This window comes from Xyrauchen texanus, chromosome 1 (genome assembly GCF_025860055.1).
Source record: "Xyrauchen texanus isolate HMW12.3.18 chromosome 1, RBS_HiC_50CHRs, whole genome shotgun sequence".
Lineage (NCBI taxonomy): Eukaryota > Metazoa > Chordata > Actinopteri > Cypriniformes > Catostomidae > Xyrauchen > Xyrauchen texanus.
Genome location: NC_068276.1, coordinates 21354659 through 21376703, shown reverse-complemented (window position 1 = coordinate 21376703; position 22045 = coordinate 21354659). Strand labels below are relative to the sequence as shown.

At 43.3% G+C, this 22045-nt stretch overlaps 1 protein-coding gene across 1 annotated transcript; it reads right to left on the bottom strand.

The window, feature by feature from the left end:
* Positions 1 to 6250: 6250 nt before the first annotated feature.
* LOC127646276 (zinc-binding protein A33-like) lies at positions 6251 to 13490 on the bottom strand. Its single transcript, XM_052129789.1, has 7 exons — positions 13369 to 13490; positions 11074 to 11621; positions 10382 to 10477; positions 10052 to 10285; positions 9813 to 9951; positions 9550 to 9576; positions 6251 to 9471 (listed from the first exon to the last, which is right to left on the bottom strand). Exons 2-7 carry the CDS (start codon positions 11617 to 11619, stop codon positions 8924 to 8926), a joined length of 1590 nt encoding a protein of 529 aa, XP_051985749.1. The 5' UTR covers positions 11620 to 11621; positions 13369 to 13490; the 3' UTR covers positions 6251 to 8923.
* Positions 13491 to 22045: the final 8555 nt, after the last annotated feature.

Genomic DNA, 22045 nt, shown 5'->3' with positions numbered 1-22045 from the left:
CAAATCAGTTATCCATATTATTCCCTCTCTTTTAAACCACAAACAAGCATATATGTCCACATCATCATAAATATCCAAAGAATGATGTCTGTCTCGTAAAACTCATAGACGAATTTGCGGTTCATTATCAATGATAATCTAATCGATGTACTCTAGTCTGGCTGCCATCTCATTCCATCCATTTGATATTCACGAGCTAAGGCTGCCATAAATATTTTGTAAATATTTAGTTTATACGTAGGATTACGTCCTATGTAAGTTTAATGGTGCAACGCTCAAATATTTAGTAGTGCATAAATTGTGACTTAGTGCCCATTTATACAACAACTAGGCTAAATTTGAATTTACGCACAGCTGGTGCAACCGGCCCCTGGTCTGTTCCTGTCTTTAGTCTGTCCTGCCTTACCCGAACGATACAACAATAATATAGTAGTATCATATCAAATCATTTAAACTAGTATATAACTATAAACAAATAGTATAATGGTCAATAAAATAAAAATAGATTATGGGCAGTTTAGTTTATAATATAAGCTGAGACTTTATAAGATATCATGAAAACTTTAAGTCTCCGCGTTCATAGCTAACTAGCTTTATCGCTAGCTATCAATAGTCTGACTCTGGTGGCCAACTAGCTTTGAACAGTGTAATAATAACCAAATACAACTAGAAACAACTTTTCAGTCTTTCCTATGAAAGGTAATTTCCCAAGATCTGGATTGTGTGATGGTTTGTACAGCCCCAAACTGCACAGGAGTCAGGCATCTTTTCTCCAGTACAGCTGCCTGGGAATTTTGGCAATTTGCCTGGTCCAATATGGTGACGACATTGACATACGATCCAGCAGCCATTGAGGCCTCTATGTATTTATAGCTATGACTCAGATTATTATCCTTGCATATGGGTACCCGGGGGAGTGTAGCATGTTGTTATCCAATACAATAACCACACATGTTGTCTTAAGGCGGGTGCACACTGTACAATTTATAATAGTCCTTTACGATTATTGCTTGTCAGACTGTAGGATATGAACGCATTGATATTGCCATGGCACACTGTGCGACATTATGTCAGACTGCACGATATACATCGTAGCCGACTGTGGTCCCAATCGTCCCGATCAGTGAACGCGACTCACGTTATGGGAGTGTTGCGGAATAGAAGCGAAACTGCGAAATTTGCCACCACGGGGGAGCATTTTTTTCTCTCTCTGAAAGTCAGTACATCAGCAATTCCATTGCCCCAATACCACTCCATCACGAGCATAGGCTCACATTTACAAGAAAGATGGATTTTGTCAAATAGGTCTATAATAAGACAGCTTGATCACAAATACAGAAAATTACAGATGTTGAGAATGAACGTGAGTGCGGGAGATGTCCACAAGCACATATTCATTGTGGATAGAAAAAGACTTGTGGCACGAAAAATTACAAACTTTTCCATTCACATTGGAGAAAACAAAAAAGGTGGGTTACAGTAAGTCTTTCTCCTCTTTTAGATTAGTAACGAATGCAAAATTTCAAAAATCCATAAAGGCTGGTAATATATCACGCTTGCAAATTCCCTATGAATAATGCACAAACATGACATAGATTTCTATAATTGTATCCAAATGTATTTACTGATTTTGATTAAAACGTCCCATAAATACTTACCAGTATAAACTATTTTTATTTTATGTATTTATTTATACCTCTCCAGGAACCATCACCTTATCGTGGTGGAGAGGTTTGTGTGCCCTATTGAACCTGAGGGCTGAGTTGTCTGGAGTCAGGTGCTCCTGGAAGGGTCTCCCAAGGCAAAGTGGTCTCAGGTGAGGGGCCAGACAAAGAATGGTTCACAAAGACTCATGGAAAGAGGAGGAGTTACCCTGCCCAGAGGAAGCCCGGGGCCCCCATCTGGAGCCAGGCCCAGACGGAGGGCTCATCGGCGAACACCTGGTGGCCGGGCATGCCACGGAGCACAGCTCAAAGAAGCGACATGACACCCCCCTCTACATCCCCACCACCCATTGGAGAAACCTCAGGAGTCGGGTGCGCTGCCATATGGGTGGCAGTGAAGGCCGGGTGTCTCGACGGACCAGACCCGGGCAGCAAAGGCTATCTCTGGGGACGTGGAACGTCACCACGCTGGGGGGGAAGGAGCCAGAACTGGTGAGGGAGGTGGAGCACTACCAGTTGGATCTGGTCGGGCTTACCTCGATGCACAGTCTTGGCTCTGGATCCGTAATCCTGGATAGAGGATGGACACTATTCTTCTCTGGAGTTTCCCAGGGTGTGAGGACACAGGCGGATGTGGATATACTCACAAGTCCCCGGCTGAGTGCCGATACCTTGGAGTTTACCCAGGTGGACGAGAGGGTCACCTCCCTACGCCCACGGGTTGTGGGGGGGAAACTATGACTGTTGTCTGTGCATATGCACCGAAAAGGAGTTCAGAGTATTCAGTCTTCTTGGAGACCCTGAATGGAGTCCTGATTAGGGCCCCAGTAGGGGACTCCATAGTGATGCTGGGTGACTTCAACGCACATGTGTGAAATGACAGGGACACCTGGAGAGGTGTGATTGTGAGGAACGGTCTCCCCGATCTGAACCCGAGTGGATGTTTGTTGTTAGATTTCTGTGCTAGTCATGGATTACCTATAACAAACACTATGTTCGAACATAAGGATGCTCTTAAGTGTACATGGTACCAGAGCACCCTAGGCTGAAGGTCAATGAAAGATTTTGTAATTGTGTCTTCGGATCTGAAGCCATATGTTTTGGACACTCAGGTGAAGAGAGGGGCGGAGCTGTCAACCAATCACCATCTGGTGGTGAGTTAGGTCAGAGGGTGGGGAAAGACTCTGGACAGACCTGGGAAGCCCAAGCGAGTAGTGCGGGTGAACTGGGAATGTTTGGAGGAGGCCCCTGTCTGCAAGATCTTCAAATCACACCTCTGGCGGAGCTTTTCAGGCATCCCTGCGGAGGTTGGGGACATTAAACCGGAGTGGGCAATGTTCAAAGCTTCCATTGCCAAAGCCACGGTGGAGAGCTGCGACCTCATGGTCTTAGGTGCCTCAAGGAGCAGTAACCCTCGAACACCTTGGTGGACACTGGTGGTCAGGGAAGCCGTCCGACTGAAGAAAGAAGCCTTCCATGATATGTTGTCCCGGAGGTCTCCGGAGGCAGTTGCCAGATACTGACAGGCCCGAAGGGCTGTGGCCTCTGCCGTGAGGGAGGCAAAGCAGTGGGTGTGGGAATATTTTGGAGAAGCCATGGAGAAGGACTTTCGGTCCACACCAAAGTGCTTCTGGAAAACTGTCCGCCATCTTAGGAGGGGGAAACGGGGAACCATACAAGCTGTATACAGCAAAGATGGGACACTGTTGACCTCAACCGAGAAGGATATTGGGTGGTGGAAGGAGCACTTTGAAGAACTCCTAAATCACAACACACCCTCTATGCTAGAGGCAGAGCCGGAGGATTATGGGGGATCAGATTCAGTTTCTCTGGGGGGATGTCACTGAAGTAGTCAAACAACTCTGCAGTTGCAAAGCCCCAGGGATTGATGAGATCTGACCAGAAATCTTTGGATGTGGAGGGGGTGTCATGGATGATACACCTCTTCAACATTGCGTGGAAGTCTGGGACAGTGCCAAAGGAGTGGTAGAATGGGGTGGTGGTTCCCCTCTTCAAAAAGGGGGACCAGAGAGTGTGTGCTAACTAAAGGGGTATCACATGTGTACTTTTTTTATCACATGTTTACCTTTACTCTCGCAAGGATCCTGGAGGGGGCCTGGGAGTATGCTCATCAGGTCTACATGTGTTTTGTGGATCTGGAGAAAGCATATGACTGGCTCCCCCGGGAGATACTGTGGGAGGTGCTGCGGGAGTATGGGGTGGGGGGTCCCTTCTTAGAGTTTGTGATATTTATGGACAGAATATTGAGGCGTAGTCGGGGTGGGTAAGGGGTGCGGTTAGTTGGGCTGGGGATCTCATCGCTGCTTTTTGCAGATGATTTGGTCTTCATGTCATCATCGATCCATGACCTTCAGCCCTCACTGGATCACTTTGCAGTTGAGTATGAAGCAGCTGGGATTAGGCCACGGCTGCCTGTGAAAATGTCACACTGAATGTTGTAAGATTGCTGATTTTGCCCTGCGACAAGAGAAATCCTTTAGGATTCCCACAATTTGTCTCAGATGGCAGAATCGTGGCCTAAATCATACAGTGTGCACCTGCCTTTAGAGTCGACAACGATAGACATATTAAAACAGTAGATAAATTGTTAACTAAACAGTAAAGTTAAAATGTCACAATCTACTTTTTACAATGTAAAGCAGCCTCTAGCATATGGTAGCAGTTATGCTAGCAGTCGAGCTAACCTGCATGTTAGTAAGAGGTGTTAAATATATATAATAAATGTATTAGGTTAATATAAAATAAAATCATGTGGACCAATAACACCATTTAAAATCCGGCTCTGAGTTGTATTTTTACGCCTCTTTGTCAGCCCCTTCTTCCAGTGCTCTCTATGGCTGAACTAGTCTCTCACAGACACAATCAAAGACAATATTAATTATCAATACATGAAACAAAATCCGCAACAATGGAGACAATACGAGCAATTGATCAAACCCCTGTTGAACAAACAGAACACAAACTAATTATTAAAAGTTATTTAACTTCTGTTGGGGTGAATAAAGGATTTACAGTAATGTTCGTACTGGGCTATAAAACTGCACAGATAGGTAATAGTAATTACATTTTTTTTTTCATCAATTTTTTTTTTACATTTATTTTTGTTTGCTTCTTTTGAATGTGTACTTGATTAGGCATTAGGAAAAATACAGGAGCTGGAAGGACTGGTCTAAGGCTTACCCTCTTTACTAAGCTAAGCCAGTGACCATCAGATGCCCCTGGACTTGCCAGTGGTAGGTGTGTGTTTTTCTTAGTTTTACTTGGACCCCAACAAACTCAGTGTGGGTGCCTTTCCAATGTCTTTCACATCAGGGTGCTTATCTATTGCCAGGCCATAGGGAGGGTTCTGATTTGGGTCCACCACTTTGCCCTCTGGACTGGCACCAATGTCTCTTTAATTAGGTGCACTTGATGAGGCATCTCAAGGTGTGGAGCATTGGGGTGGATGATGAATCCAAATGGAAGAACATCAACATCAAAGTTCTCAGCGAAGTGGCAAAGAACCTGTGGCTCAAGTTCCACTCCTCTATGCATTGCTTTGGTCTTGGGGGCACCTTTAATGATCCACCCAGAGAGTGACTTTACAGTGGATTCTGACCTCACATGAGCTACTTCATAGAAGTTGCTTGCAGTAAGCCGTGGCAAATGCTGACCCAGAGTGGGCTTTTGGATTGTTCCTGCATTCCCTCCTCAATGATCCCTAAGATTTCGGGTGTCACCTCTAGGCTCTGCATATGCAGGATTTTAGCCCAGCTACCAGGAACAAAATAGTATGGTGGAAGTGTGTATTGTGGTACAGGTTTTGTAATTTTGGAGCATTTGGATGGGTAAGAACATCCTTTGGCAGCAATTTACCAGAAACTGGTAAGACAGAAATGAACCTTTTGGGACATCTCCAAATGTAGATGACACCATAGTCACAGCAGACATTCCATCAACAATCTTTGCTATAAGTGGTTGTGGTCGAAGGGAAATTAGGGATGTTGCTCAAGCAATCACATCACTGTCAGGCAGAGGTCCTAAAACAAAATGTTCATGTCTCAGTGTATTAATTGTTACCTCACATGAAGATATATTTTTATTAGTACTTGGAGATTACCTCCATATGCTCTGCACAGCGTAGACTGTACATAGTTCCTACCAGAGGTTTTCTGCTTTCACCACAAGCTCATCCACTGGTTCTAGAGGGATGCCCTGACAAAACATGTTGCACTAGATAGTAATCTGATTTGCACATGCCATGCACTTTACATGAATTTCATTGTTAACCGTTATCAAATTAAAACTGTTTGAAGAATGAGTTGTTATTTTCTCACTTGCTTTTTTTACCTGTGTGCAGGCCTGTGCCAGGCCTGCTGTTTGCTTGTGCAAGCAAGGGCAGCTGGAAAATTTTTGGTTCCTAGTGTATAAAATGAGCTGCCTGGTAAAGTAATGCAACCAGATGGGTGCACAAACTTCTCCCAGCAGCACAAGAGCATGTATATGCTGTCATCGGGGGTGGTATGTTGGTATTTTCAAGGGTGATCTGAAGAAAGTGATGACAAGACTTTCATATATATCACAGCTTTATTTAAAAAAAATATATAATTGTATATATTTTATAGTACAAAAGATACAATAGGCACAGCAAAGATGCATTTTGAATCACATACTATATTGTGTATATTAATCCTAACTTTCAATTTGTGTCTATAAATTCATGAAGCTTTGCGTTTACTAATGTAATATATTCCTTTTGTTATACATTAGTAATTTCAGAGTGTTACTAAATGTTACTTTAATTACTAAACTATATAGCTACTATTGCAATGGACACTTGAGACAATTTATACCTTGGAAACCATCTGGTTAACAGAAACCATGTACCCTTCAACATTAGCTATATACAGTACATGTATTTACCTCAAACTGATGTGGCTCCTCATGCTTTATTAATGACCTATAACACCTGGCCCCTAATTACCACATTCCATGCAATATTATTTGAGACTGAAGTGTACAAAAACATAGTTCACAAGTAAAAACTAAAAATTAGTTTTATTAAACGGCTTTGGAGATCATCCATAAACCATTAAGTGATAAAACTAGAAATTAGCTAACAACGTTCTAGCATAATACATACCTTGATAATCTAAAATAAACTGCTAAAAAAAAATATTTGTAACCTTTGTCAAATTTCAATCTTTTTACATTTCCCTGAAAACTGTCAACAAAACAGAAAACATCTGCTATGGTTACTTTTGGCAGATAAAGTAGTGACAGAGAAAACAAGCTGTTTGCGGTCTACTGTGACAATGACTGAGAGTTAAACAGAGAATGGCTAGACTACTAACTCAGATAACCACTCTGTACAACTGTGGTGAGAAGTATAACATCTCTGAATGTTATTCTGAGATGCGGGCTTGTGCTGTTTTTGTGGCACGAGGAGGACCTACACAATATTATGCAGGTGGCTTTAATGTTGTGTCTGATCAGTGTATGTCTACAGTACAATACCCATGTTACTACAGCCTATAGAGCAGGTATAATAACATATTATAATATTATTAATATTAATATATTATAATATATTTTAGCAATATTATGGTCAATAACTTGTAAAGTGTATAATATATTTATAATTGAAATTTCAACTTCAGCTATTTTGTCCAAAGAGAAAAGCCTGTGGTTTTCCGAAACTTAAAAAAAGAAAATATAAGAATAACTGCATTGTCTTCTAGCAAAAACAAGTATGTAAAGTACTGATAAAATAAGATATGTGTACAGTACTGTGAAAAAGTATTTGCCTCATCCTGATTTCTTCTGTTTTTGTGTATATCTCATACTAAATTGTTAATTTAAATCTAAAATAAAACAAAGGTAATCTGAGTAAACACAAAATAAAGTTTTTAAATGATAATGTTTTTGAAGCAAATGAAGCAAAACATTTATCCAAAACCAACTGGGCCTGTGTAAAAGTATCTGCCCCCGTAGTTACAAAATCTCAAAATCTATGAAACTGGTGTTCAGCTGGACAAGAAACACCCAGGCCTGAATACTGCCAGCCCTGTTCAATAAAATCAGCACAAATGGAACCTTTTCAGCAGCATGAAGTTGGCTAAAAGTTCTGCCACTTCTGGGAAGGTTCACTAATGTGCCAAGATTTCTCAATTTTGAGATAATGTCTCTCACTGTGGTTCTTTGGAGTCCCAGAGCCTTTGAAATTGCTTTGTAACCCTTCCTAGACTGATGTATTTCAGTCACATTTTTCCTCATAATTTCTGGAATTTCTTTTACCTTTTAACCAACATCATGCTTCTGAAAAAGTTATATTTAGGTGTTGATTAAAATTCCTCCAAATGCACAGTGACGACTCATCCAGGAAGAACAACTGCTAACCAAGAAGAACATTAAGGCTCATCTGAATGTTGCCAAAACACACCTTGATGATCCTCAAACCTTTTGGGAGAATGTTCTGTGGACTGATGAGTCAAAAGTGGAACTGTTTGGAAGACAGAGGTCTCGTTACATCTGACGTAAATCAAACACAGAATTCCAGAAAACGAACATCAAACCTATGGTCAAGCATGGTGGTAGTGTGACGTGTGGGGGTGCTTTGCTGCTTTAGGGCCAGGGCGACGTGTAATAATTGATGGAAACGTGAATTCTGCTCTCTACCAGAAAACTCTAAAGAGAACATCCGATCATCAGTCTGTGAACTGAAGCTCAAACACAACTGGATTATGCAGCAAGACACTGATCCAAAGAATAGGAGTAAGTTCATCTCTGAATGGCTCAAAAGAAGCTAAATTAAAGTTTTGGAGTGGCCTAGTCAAAGTCCTGACTTGAACCCGATTGAGATGCTGTGGCAGGACCTTAAATGGGCAGTTCGTGCTCGAAAACCCTCCAATGTGGCTGAACTAAAGCAATTCTGAAAAGAAGAGTGGGAAAAAATTCCACCACAGCATTGTAACGGACTGATCTTTACTTATCAGAAGCATTTGGTTGCAGTTGTTGCTGCTAAAGGTGGCACAAAGAGCTAGTTTATGGGGGCAGTTAGTTTTTCACAGTTTATTTATATAAACAGTATTTTGTGTTTAATCAGGTTGCCTTTGTTTTATGTTATATCTTGTTTGAAGATCTAAAACAATTTAGTATGAAAAATACTCACAAATTTAAGAAATGAGGAAGAAGCAAATACTTTTTCACTGCACTGGATATTTAGCTGCCTCATTATTTTACATGTTAGTCAGTTCAGTTTATTTAATGTGTTTAATAGGTGAAATGATCAATGGGGAAAAATTTGTACCTTCATCATTATTACACGGACAAAAATATGGATAGAGCTTGTTAGAGAAAGACTGACCAGTGAAAAGGTAGATATGACACTTAGACTCCACATCATAAAAAGAGACCAGACCCTCCTCATAATCCACAAACACTCCCACCTTCTGGGGCTTCACTCTCAGAGAGACAAACACAGATGGATTACCAACAGCCCAGTAATCACCCTCCTCTCTCAAACAAAGAACCCAGTATCCATTCTCAGGACTCATAGTGATTTCACCTTTTCTGTTTATGGACTCTCTCGCCACTCCTAAATTCCACTTGGTCTTGCCTGTTACGTGGACCTCATAGTAAAATCTTCCACTGGAGAATCCCTCTTTCCCCAAAACACTTAAACAGTCATCAAACCGCTCTGGGTTGTCAGGGAGGTTCAGTTTTATGTTTTCATGTCTCACTTGTTTTCCATGATTAGACAGGATGAGGTTTGGATGAGCTGTATCAGGATCAAGAGTCACATCCACTGTGAGAGAAAGAGATCTGATATGAGCATACATTTGAATTATTATATTGTTTTCAAATAAATGATTGTACTTTGTACCTGCATACTGCTGCATCCCTGAAAGTACTGTGGAGAGAAAATACATTATTTCAGTTTAGTTTAATTAAAACGTAGGCTGTTTTGAGTGCTATAAAAGATACGCCTGGAACTAAATGACTGATTGTCTTATTTATTTATATATTTTTATTATTGATTTATTAATGTGTTTGCTAATTCACGTATTCATGTAAATTCTATTTCAAATGTAATTTTTCCATTGTAGAGAAAGTGTTCATTTTTTTTGTATGTGTGACATAGCTGACCAGTTTCACTCAGTTTGTCATTTAGAGTCTCCTGCAGCTGAGCCAGAGCTTTCCACAGAATCATGGTGCTCTGATAAATGTTAAAACTGATCTGAGTTAGGTTTCTCGGGTTTAAAGGGCTGCACAGTGATGGGTCAATCTATAGAAAGGAAAGAAAGGAGAAATGTCTGAGTCTCATAAGAAGTGCTGTGCTGTGAGCAGAGAGAGAGAGAGAGAGAGAGAGAGAGAGAGAAACTGACCTGTAGGAGGTGGAGGTGATCCTCGGTGTGTGAGAGCTGCTCCAGCTCAGTGTCTCTCCTCTTTAGCTCAGTGATTTCCTGCTCCAGCTCTTTAATGATCTCTTCAGCCTGATTCTCTGCTGCTTTCTGCTTCTGCTCCATCACATCAAGCAGCTCAGTCTGACACCTCTCAATGGAGCGGATCATAGCAGTGAACAGCTCAACACTGTCTGATTTCTCCTTTTCTGTGTTTTTCTAATAAATATAATAAATGAAAACAGTCAAACACATTTATAAGATGTCAAATATTTAACGCTTTATCATGCAACAACTGAAGGCTTCTAAACTCACTTTTCTGAGATCCAGTGAGTGTTTGATCTCTTGAATCTTCTTTGTTCTCTTCTGTATCATCTTCTGGAGTTTTTCCTGTGTTCTTCTCAGCTGATTCTGTGTTTAGGGTTGAATACAAATTGTAAACAGGATTTTCATAGTTCTTTGATGTTTCCACATATGCAAATGCATCAAAACTAGGTATTGATACAGATTTCCCGATTCAATTCTGATTCACAAGATCTCGTTTCGTTTCCAATTTTGATTCTGATTCATTTGGTTATATTTCAGTTAGAATGTCCATTTTGCTTATAGATGAACAAAAATAATTTCTTGGCTAACAAGCTTGTTAAATAAACAGGGTACTTTCTAACTTGGTATACATTGCAAAAATATAGATTTTTCAAAATGCATTTTATCACTAGTTTTTCATTTTTTGGTCTATCGACTATTTGCAATATTTACATTGATATGTAAAACAAGTGCTAAAACGGTACTGTTTCTTTAAGAATAGCAGCAAAAAAATCACCAGCCAGTAGTTTATCAGACATTTGTAGTCACATAGCGCAAAATGTGGTCTCATATGGAATTGCTTTACTTGCATTGATCTTTGGATTGAAGTATAAATATCTGGAATGCTCAATTAAAGATCGTGAAAATCTTTTTACCCATCCCTAATCAAACTAAAATAATACTGTATGTATGAGCTTCACCTTCCCCTCTCCACTTTTCTGCTCTATAGGAACAGTGTTGTGTGTCAGGTGGTCTCTTGCACAGATCAGACACACATAGATCTGATCATCTCTACAGAACAGCTCTATAGGTCTTTCGTGTTTCTGGCAAATGTAATCCTCCAGATTCTCCACAGGGTCAATTAGTTTGTGCTTCTTGAGTACTGGTATGGTGTAATGTGGCTCCAGATGAATGTCACAGAAAGTTCCACAACAATCCAGACAGGATTTTATTGCTTTTCTGTGTTTACAGACATTACATGTCACTTCTCCTGAAACTACATCACATCGAATATTTTTAAACTGGTCTGCAATATCCCTAAATGATGTGTTGATTTTGAGATTTGGTTTCCTGTGGAAGACCTCTTTGCAAAGTGGGCACTGGTAATATTCTTTGTTTTCCCAGCTGGTTTTCAGGCAGGTCTTGCAGAAGTTGTGTCCACATGGAGTGGTGACTGGATCAGTAAACACATCCAGACAGACAGAACACTGGAGGTCTTCAGTCAGGAAACTGCTGCAGGAAGCCATTACTGCAAAAGGATGGTCAATTTAAGTATATTAAAACTGAAAAGAATATAAGTAGATTTGATCTTGTTTAATCATAATATAAATCCTGAATAAACAAGATCACTTAGCACTTTCCATATACAGTGTGGAGAAGTCAAGCTGTCTCATACCGGTAATATACCTGCGTGAAGTTGGCCCCCCACCCAACGCAAAATGTCGGCAAAATAGTCTCAATCGTTTGTGCTGTTTGTGCTGTAAAATTGTTCATTTGTGCTGCTTCGGTTTTTTAGATATTAAAATAATATTTATAGGTCATTCTGAGGTCACTCTTACAAACTACTTAGGAGTATATGTTGCCATTTTGGACTTATGGCCTCTTTTGATGAACACAGGACTGTGAAAATGGAATCTCTGTCAACTGCTGGTTTCTTGGGCATCTGACATAAGCAAAACATAATTACTCACTTAAAAAATCCTGACTCAAAAAATGTCATGTTCAGTATAAACTTGTTTTCATTACTGTTGGTCTGAATATAAGGATAATATTGTAACAATATATAAGGATAATGTATCTTATATTAGGACCAATATGGTAATGTTGACCCCTAGATGCACAATGTATTCAAAAAACTAACATGGGTCACATGTAAAACTGTAATTAGCGTATTAGTATTAGCAATGAGTTTTCTGTTCAATAAACATTGACAATCTTAGCTCTCTTGAATGTTGTACAATTATTCTTGAAGTTAACAAATACTATTGTAACTGGCAGTGTTAAAACATTGTACTTAATGTTTTTAATTTAGTAAGTTTTTAATCTAGTTTTCTCTACTAACTCTACACTAATTTCCACAAGAGCATCTTGAACAGAAGTGTCACTTGCGCCTTGTGGTGGCAGTGAAGTGTAACAGATGATACTCCACAGGCGCGTTACTAGACCCCTTTTACAGGGGCATGTGCCCCAGTATAAATCTGCTGTGCCCCAGTAAAAGCTCAAGTATGATTTTTAACAATTTACTTTCTTTGTCAGTGCATTCATTTAGATTGATAATATCGCCTGTGCGCTTGCTCTAACCAAAGCCACTGCAGCGCGCAAAGCCACGCACACACACACACACACACACACACACACACACACACACACACACACACACACAAGTCCAGGGGCCGGTTGCACCAGTTATACATACGTTACAACTTAGCCTAGTTGTGGCGTAAATGGGCACTAAGTCACAATTTACGCACTACTAAATGTTTGAGCGTTGCACCATTAAACAGGTAGGACGTAGCCCTATAATTTAATATTTATGGAAGCCTCCGACCAGGAGTAATGGTTGGAATAAAAAAGCAGACTAATTTAATGACATCAATGTGCTCATGTTTTGCGTGATAGTCATCAATCATTTCGACATATATTATGCTGTTGACATTTATACTCGTTTACATTTACAAGAGAGAGAAAAAGTGACTGAGTGACCTCAGAATGACCTATAAATATTATTTTAATCACAAACGAAGCACAAACGATTGAGACTATTTTGCCGACGTTTTGCGTTGGGTGGGGATGCCAACTTCACGCAGGTCTGTTACCTTTGTCTTTCTCTCTTTCGCCCTTCCTCCCTCCCTCCCACACACACGCACATGCGCACAAAATGTCTGTTTAAAGATTTGATACCAAGTGCATAGATAATAATTTAGCCCAACCGTTTTTGTATGTTCGGTGGATATAACATATTACCTTGCATAACCAGATAACATTTCCTTTCCTACCTTCCTGAGTGTTGATTTTGTAGTTCGAGAAGCGAGTGATAGTCCTTTATAAACTGATCTAGAGAGCAAGCTGCCCGGGTTTTACTGTACAGTACATATTTACTTTCACTTTTGTCTATGACTTCACAGCCAGGGGCAGTTCCAGATGAGTGGCATGAATCTGATTGGCCACCACAGATGCATCCCCAAATTCTAAACTATGATTGGCCAGGGTTCATTTCCCTGTGTTGGTCCTCCTGTGATTGGTCTAAATCGAAGCAGGAAGAAGTTTTAAGAGATGACATTTAATTGAGTGGACTTGGGGGAAACTGCTTAAAGTCATCCAAGGCTGGAATATTAATCAGACATACCGGGCATTTTCACGAACTGAGCGGGCCAACGCGAAACGGGCCAGATGTGCCGCGATTAGCTAAAATGAGCCTTCGCGTTATGCAGAACGGACCACAAAATAGTGCCGCGATATGCAGAAAAGGACAGCGAACATGAGAATTCATACTGTTTGGGAGTGAAGTCATGTCTAAAAATCAGTATCTGTCTGGTATGGGATACTGCTGCTACCTTACTGAATTATACCTGCAGCAGAAGCCTTTTGTGGTGGATTTCCGAATAAAACACAATCTACACAATATTTTTTCTTCCTTTCAGTTACAGTTTATTCCGCTGAGAGAGCTCTATCTAAAAGAGGATCTCCTTGAACATTGGTTATTTCCTTCATAAGCTCTGGGTTGGATCATTTGTGCATTTTTAAATGATAATTTTTAAATGCATTCAGACTAGACTAACATTTGCATACACTGCAAAAAATCAACATGTAAAAACAAAACAAATAAATAAAAAAAAAAAATTGTCTGCCAATGGGGTGAGAAAATTCTATATAAGACATCTTGAAACATCTTGAAGTAAATTCTGAATGTGTAACTAGATCTAAGCAGCTCAAATGTCTTGAAAAGAATGCAAAAATAGTAAAATGTAGCATATTTACACTTGGTAACAATTTCTTGATATGAGAAGAAATATAAACATTTAAAGTGCACCAGGCTTATTCTGAGGGAAAGTTTTGGTTTAAAATAAGCGTAGAAGTCTTAAAATAAGACTAACATCGAATTGACCCCTCTCAGTCTAGAGACTGTAGTGCTAAAAATAAGAAACTGATAACAGATCTGAAAATAAGACAAACAAGTGATAAATCAGTTACAAACATTGCTTTATTAACTCCAATTGTAATTGGAACACACACACACACGTCCAAAAATGACTGCAATGAGTCACATCACAGCATTTGGTTGGCCTATAAAAACAAAGCTTGGCCACCATTACACAGATACATCACTGAGACAGAGAAACACACAAAAATGTATAAGAAACTGCATTTTTGTTCTTTTTAGAATGAATACAACCACTGTCCAAAAGAACCTGATGGAAACAACTACTCTGAACAAATGCTCGTCAAAAGAACCGTCTGAGCTAGAAGATTTTCACTACACCCCAATTAACTTTTTAAAATATGAAATCGCTTTTTTGCATCACGGCCATGGATTGAATCTGAAATCACTTCTTTCTGAAGCACAGACAGGAGAGTTGCAACACACTTTGAGTACATACGATGAAGTGAATAACAGTATGCCATAAGGTAGAGCACACCTTCATAGAGGTTTTCTTTTGGAAAAGTTGTCACAGGTGTAGTACCAACGGCCATCATGCAGTTGCTCTAGGACACAATCAGAATGGGACTGGAGAGTGTTCTCCCTGGAGAAAGAAATCTGGGTTTTCTGTTGGCTAGAAACACAAAAAATAACTGAGCAGTTCAGTTAAATTGCACTTTGAGATAAATTGTCAAAGTGCAAAATTGTAAACTGTCGTAACCTCAGGGAACGAGACGTTGTGTCGATGTAGTGACACTAGGGGTCACTCTTGAGAGCCCTGAACACCTCCGATTCTTTGAGAAAAGGCCAACAAGAATTGGCGAGTGGAATTTACATGCCACTCCCCCGGACATATGGTATAAAAGGAGCTGGAATGCAACTCCGTTCAGGTTTTGTGCTGAGGAGCCGAGACAAGGTCCGGCCATTTCAGTAGCTAGTACAGTGTTGTGGCAAGAGGGACACAACGTCTCGATACCTCCATCAGAGAACGGAGGTTACAACAGTAACCATGACATTCCCCTTCTGTCTCTCACTTGACGTTGTGTCGATTTAGTGACACTAGGGGTCCCTATAGAAAAACGCCTCAACAGCTGAACCGTGTTACGTGAATTGCTGATGCAGGTGCAAGCAGGCTGCTGTGTGCGTAATAGCAGGTGCATCAGACTGCATGTAACCTCCCCAATGCCCCAAAAGATGTCATGTAGTTCCCCACATCCCTGAGGGGGGAAGCAACGTAACTACCAGCCGCACATGGAAGTGGTAGGTCCCACCATGAAAGGGGGGGAACTCTACAAATACAGCATCTGGGGACAGAGAGAGCTCTGCCCAAGGGAGACTGTGGAATACACATCACAGGGGTTACCGGAGTAATTGGGACCTGTGGAACACCTATCCCAGTACAGGGAATATTAGACACTGTAGTGGGGCTGGATGCGAACTGTGTACTGACTGGCACATGTTCAGGGAGGCTGCAACATATCAGTATCAGTGACTAGCTACATCAGCAAGTGCATTGATGATGTCACTTTCTCCAAGACCATCACCACATGCTCCAACCAGAAGCCGTAGATGACTGCGGAGGTCCGCACGCTGCTGAGGTCCCGAGACTCCGCCTTCAGAGCAGGCGATAAGGCAGCCCTAAGAACAGCTAGGGCCAAACTGTCACGGGCAATCAGAGAGGCAAAGCACCCAGAGAATCCACAGTCACTTCCAGGACAGCGGTGACACGCGGCGCATGTGGCAGGGCATCCAGGCCATCACCAACTACAGGACAACATCAGTTGCTTGTGACAAAGATGCCTCCCTCCCAGATGCGCTGAACGACTTCTACGCTAGGTTTGAAGTGCAGAACGACGTTGTGGCGAGGAAGACCACCCCTCCTCCCAACGACCAGGTGCTCTGTCTTACCACGGCAGATGTGAGGAAAACTCTACGTAGAGTCAACCCACGGAAGGCTGCTGGACCAGACAACATTCCTGGCAGAGTGCTCAGAGGATGTGCAGACCAGCTAGCAGATGTTCTTACCGACATCTTCAACATCTCTCTGAGCAGCGCCGTCGTTCCAACGTGCTTCAAGGCCACCACCATCATCCCCATGCCAAAGAAGTCTTCAGTGTCCTGCCTCAACGAATACCGTCCCGTCGCACTTACACCTATCATCATGAAGTGCTTCGAGAGGCTCGTCATGAGGCACATTAAGACCCAGCTGCCCCCCTCACTAGACCCACTGCAGTTTGCGTATTGTCCAAACCGTTCAACGGACGATGCCATCGCCACAACCCTCCATCTGGCCCTCACCCACCTAGACAATAAGGACTCATATGTTCGAATGCTGTTCATAGATCTCAGCATTCAACACAATCATTCCCCAGCACCTGATTGGAAAGCTGAACCTGCTGGACCTGGACACCTCCCTCTGCAACTGATCCTGGAATTCCTGACTGGGAGACCTCAGTCAGTCCAGATCGGGAACAGCATCTCCACCACCACCACACTGAGCACTGGGGCCCCCCAGGGCTGTGTGCTCAGTCCACTGCTGTTCACTCTGCTGACTCACGACTGTGCAGCAATGCACAGCTCGAACCACATCATCAAGTTCGCCAATGACACGACCGTGGTGGGTCTCATCAGCAAGAACGATGAATCAGCATACAGAGAGGAGGTGCAGCGGCTGACGAACTGGTGTAGAGCCAACAACCTGTCCCTGAATGTCGACAAAACAAAAGAGATGGTTGTTGACTTTAGGAGAGCACAAGGTGAACACACTCCGCTGAACATCAACGGCTCCTCTGTGGAGATCATCAAGAGCACCAAATTCCTTGGTGTTCACCTGGCGGAGAACCTCACCTGGTCCCGCAACACCAGCTCTATCACCAAGAAAGCCCAGCAGCGTCTCTACTTTCTTCGAAGGCTGAGGAAAGCACATCTCCCACCCCCCATCCTCACTACATTCTATAGAAGGACTATTGAGAGCATCCTGAGCAGCTGCATCACTGCCTGGTTTGGGACTTGCACCGTTTCGGACCGCAAAGCCCTGCAGAGGATAGTGAGGACAGCTGAGAAGATCATTGGGGTCTCTCTTCCCTCCATCAAAGACATTTACAAAAAACACAGTATCCGCAAAGCAACCAGCATTGTGGACGACTCCACACACCCCTCACACAAACTCTTTACCCTCCTGCCATCTGGCAAGAGGTACCGAAGCATTCGGGCCCTCACGGCCAGACTGTGTAACAGCTTCTTTCCCCAAGCCATCAGACTCCTCAATACTCAGAGACTGGTTTGACACACACACACACACACGTGTCCTGAGTTACACTTTAATTACTGTCACTTTATAACTGTCTGCTACCTCAATAACTGCTATGTGCATAGAACACTATCTCATAGTATGTTATGTTTACGTTTTTAGAAACTGTTATCTTTTTACTGGTCGGCGCTGCACTGTGTCTATTGTCCTGTTCATTGTCAGACATTTGTTGTACTGTCCCGTACTTTGCACAAGTTTGCACGTACGCTTTATATAGGTACATATAGGTATTTTATATAGGTATTTTATTTCGTTGTGTTGTCTCATGTGGTCCTGTGTTGGTCCTTTGTTGTTTTTATGAAGCACCATGGTCCTGGAGGAACGTTGTCTCGTTTTGCTGTGTACTGTACTAACTGTATATGGTTGAAACGACAATAAAAACCACTTGACTTGACTTGACTTGACTTGAACTCCTTCGCCGAGTTTGTGAACCATAGGGCTAGGGAAGAAGGACATCCAGGGTACCCGACTTTGTGAACTCGACTGGGGGTAAAAGTGCACATTTTCGCCTCAGGAGAGGGGAAAGGCACTATACGCAAGCGATACACCCAGCCAGCTGTTCCGTATTACCAAACTCTACCTGTTTGTACCTGAAAGAACATGGGACGAAACCGGATCAACCTGGAGATTGTAAAATCTCACAAATGTATTGGGTGTTGCCCATCCCGCTGCTCTGCAGATGTATGCTATAGAGGTGTTATTGGCCAGTGCCCACGAGCACCACCTGATCACGTGAGAATCTGGCAGACCAAACTCCAGACAAGAGTCCCTGACAGAGAATGCTTGCAAGTCCCCCCACCCTCTTGATGGAGGTGAGTGCTTTAAGGAGAGGATTTTCAGCTCGACTGACTCTAGTGGCTCAAATGGGGCTCTCCGAAGGCCCAAGAGGACCACGGAGAGATCCTATGAGGGGAAGAGGCATGGCCTGGGAGGATTCAGCCTCTGGGCACCACTGAGTAACCTGATGATCAGGTAATGTTTCCCTAGGGACTTACCATCCATTGCGTCATGGTGTGCGGCTATAGTGGCTACGTATACCTTCAAGGACGAGGGGGACAGCCACCCCACCAGCCTCTCCTGCAGGAAGGAAAGCACTGACCTGACTGAGCATCTCTGGGGGTCTTCGGCTCGAGAAGAATACCAATTTGCGAACAAACGCCACTTCAGGGCGTCTACCTGTGCCTTGCAGAATCGACTCCAAATCAGCTGGACCACCTGGGGGTGGAGTCTCCACTCTCCGCTGAGAGTTGTCTGCCGCGACAGCGCATCCGCTGTGGCTTGAGGCTGCCCTTGATATGAATGGCCCGCAGACCTCAGCCGCTGCTGACTCCAGAGGAGGAGATGGCGGATGAGTTGCGACATGCAACGAAAGCGTACGCTGCCTTGGCGATTTATATATGCTACTGTGCTGTGTTGTGGGACCGGACCAACACATGCTTGCCCTGGATCAACGGCAATAGCCTCCGCAGGGTGAGTAGTACAGCCAGCAACTCTAGGCAGATGATGTGCCAACCCAGTCGCAGTCATGACCAGGAACCAGTGGCTGCATGCCTGTTGCACACGGCACCCCACCCCAGTTTGGAGGCATCTGTGGTGACCACGACTCATGAACTCCGCACACAGGGTGGCGGCGAGCACACAGGGTGGCTGCGTTCTCACCCTGCACCGAAATGTATCGGACGCCACTGAACCGGGGCGGGCGCCTGACGAACTGAATCGCGTAGCCGAGTCGGATGTTCCTGGCCAGTCACCGCGACGGGTTGGAAAGCGTAAGCCATGCGTGCAAGCTCCGGGCAAGGGGCACTAAGGGGACAGTCACTGGGGATGGGGTGGTCTGGATACCAGCTCCGTAGCGGACGTCTCACGTCTCATGGGCACTAAGGAGCCTTCCGGGTCATCGTGCCGACCCGAGAGATGGGGGGCTTTACGCTGGGGCCGAGAACTGGGCTCAGGTTGAGGCGGAGCCACCTGGGCTTTAACTGCAGACAGGGTGCGGGATCTTGAGCCACGCCAGGCCAAGATGTGCCGGATGGCCTCCGTCTGCTTCTTCACTGCCGAGAACTGCTGGGCGAAGTCCTCAACGGTGTTGCCGAAAAGTCTGATCTGGGAGATTGCCGCATTGAGAAAGCAGGCTTTGTCAGGAACATCAGTGCTCAGGTGCCTTGCTCGCTTTGAGCCCACCCTTGGCGGGGTCCTCTCGGGCCTTCAGAGATCCCCTTTCGAGCCGCTAGAATCAAGGCCCTCTCCTTGAAGATGGCCCTCCTGATCGCGCTAACTTCCATCAAGAGGGTTGGCGACATTCTAAGCAGCTCTTTGTCTGCTATGGTGAACAGCGGAAAGGGAACGCTGTCTCCAAACAGAGGCTGTCCTACTGGGTTGTTGATGCCATAGTATTGGCCTATCACACCCAGGCCATGCCCGCCCCCATGAGGGTTAAAGCAAACTCGACGAGAAGTGTGGCATCCTCATGGGCACTGCGCAATGGCACCTACCTAGCAGACATATCCAGAGCAGCGGGCTGGGCAACACCCAATACCTTTACCAGATTTTACAATCTCAGGGTTGAGTCAGTCTCATGCCGTGTTCTCTCAGGTCCGAGCCGGTAGAACTCGGTAATGCGGAACAACTGACCGGGTGTACCGCTTGCACCTAGCTTCTTTCCCCTCCACTGAGGCGATCACGTGCACACTTATCCCAGGAGACCCCACTAACTTGGCTCCCTGGATGACTCCTCCCTAGCCCTCTGGTCCGCGAATTCAGTGGAGGAATTCCCTGTGGGTACTGAAACTACTCTGTACTGGAATAGTTGCTCCACAGGACAGGCCCCTGTGCGGATTAATCCCCCTGTGTGTATTTTCCGTGGTACGTCCCCCTACGGGCGGACCCGCATCTCCCTTGGGCAGTCCCCGCTGCCCCCAGGTTGCCATGTTGTAGTAAATCCTCCCTTGCAGCAGGTAGGATCTACCACCGCGCCATTCCAATATGTGGCCTGAAACCCATGTGACGTATTTCGCCACTCTTTACCTCCCCCTAGCCTGGGCAGGTGGTGGTCTCTGCGGGGGTCTTTTCCCCCTTAAAGAATAAGTCTGACGCAGCCTGTCACTTTGGCATGCAACTGCCTGCCCGCACTTGCATCAGCAGCGCACGTACACAGTGCAGCGATTGTGATTGTGTCGCTTCTTCGACACAATGTCTTGTTCCCACCATCAGGGAATGGAGGTTACAATAGTAACCTAGACGTTCTACCTGAATGATAGTGTAGTGTATATTGAGTAACATTAGCTTATTGCAGCATCCAAGAGACAACGTAATGATCTGAGATGTCATCGCTCTGTGGAAGAATTTCAATAGTATCAACTCCATATGACAGAATTCAATCTAGGGTATGATTATGGCGATGAGTTGGTCCTGTCACATTTTGACTCCATGAGATCTGAGAATATAGTGTCGCTTTCATTATCTATGTGAATGTTTAGTCACCAACAATTAAAGCTCTATCTACAGTAACTACAAGATCTGATAAAAAAATGGCAAATTCACCAAGGGTATCAGAATATGGCCCGGGTGATCTATATACTGTAGCAAGGGCAAAAGATGACAGTTTTTTATATTTATGATGGTGTCACATTAAGAATTATTAGTTCAATAGACTTAAACTTATATCCTGTCCTCTGAGTAACACCTACAACTTCACTTTAAATGGTAGCAACACCTCCTACTCGACCCTTCAGAGGAGGTTCATGTTTATAACAATAACCTTGGGAAGTAGATTAATTTAAACGAATATATTCATCCGGTTTAAGCCAGGTTTTGGTAAAACAGAGCACATCCAAACTATGATCTGTAATAATTTAATTTACAATTAGTGCTTTGGTAGAAAAAGATCTAATATTTAGTAGCACTACCTTCATATGATGTTAATCTTTAAAAAAAAAAATCAAGTTTGACCTTAATAAAAACATTTCTAAATTATTTAGTGAGAGTTTTGTGTTTGGAAGTTCAGGGAACAGACACAGTCTCTATGAGATATCTAGGTGATACAGTCTTTATGTGTTAGCAGATGTTCGGATTAGCAAGTTTGTCTGCTTCCTGACCTGGGCCCCAGTTAGTCAGATACTTTCATTATTAAGACTATGAGCCAAATTACTAGAGAGGAAAGTTGCACTTTCCCTGGAGGGATGGAGTCCGTCTCTCTTTAACAGGTCAGGTATACCCCAAAAAGTCT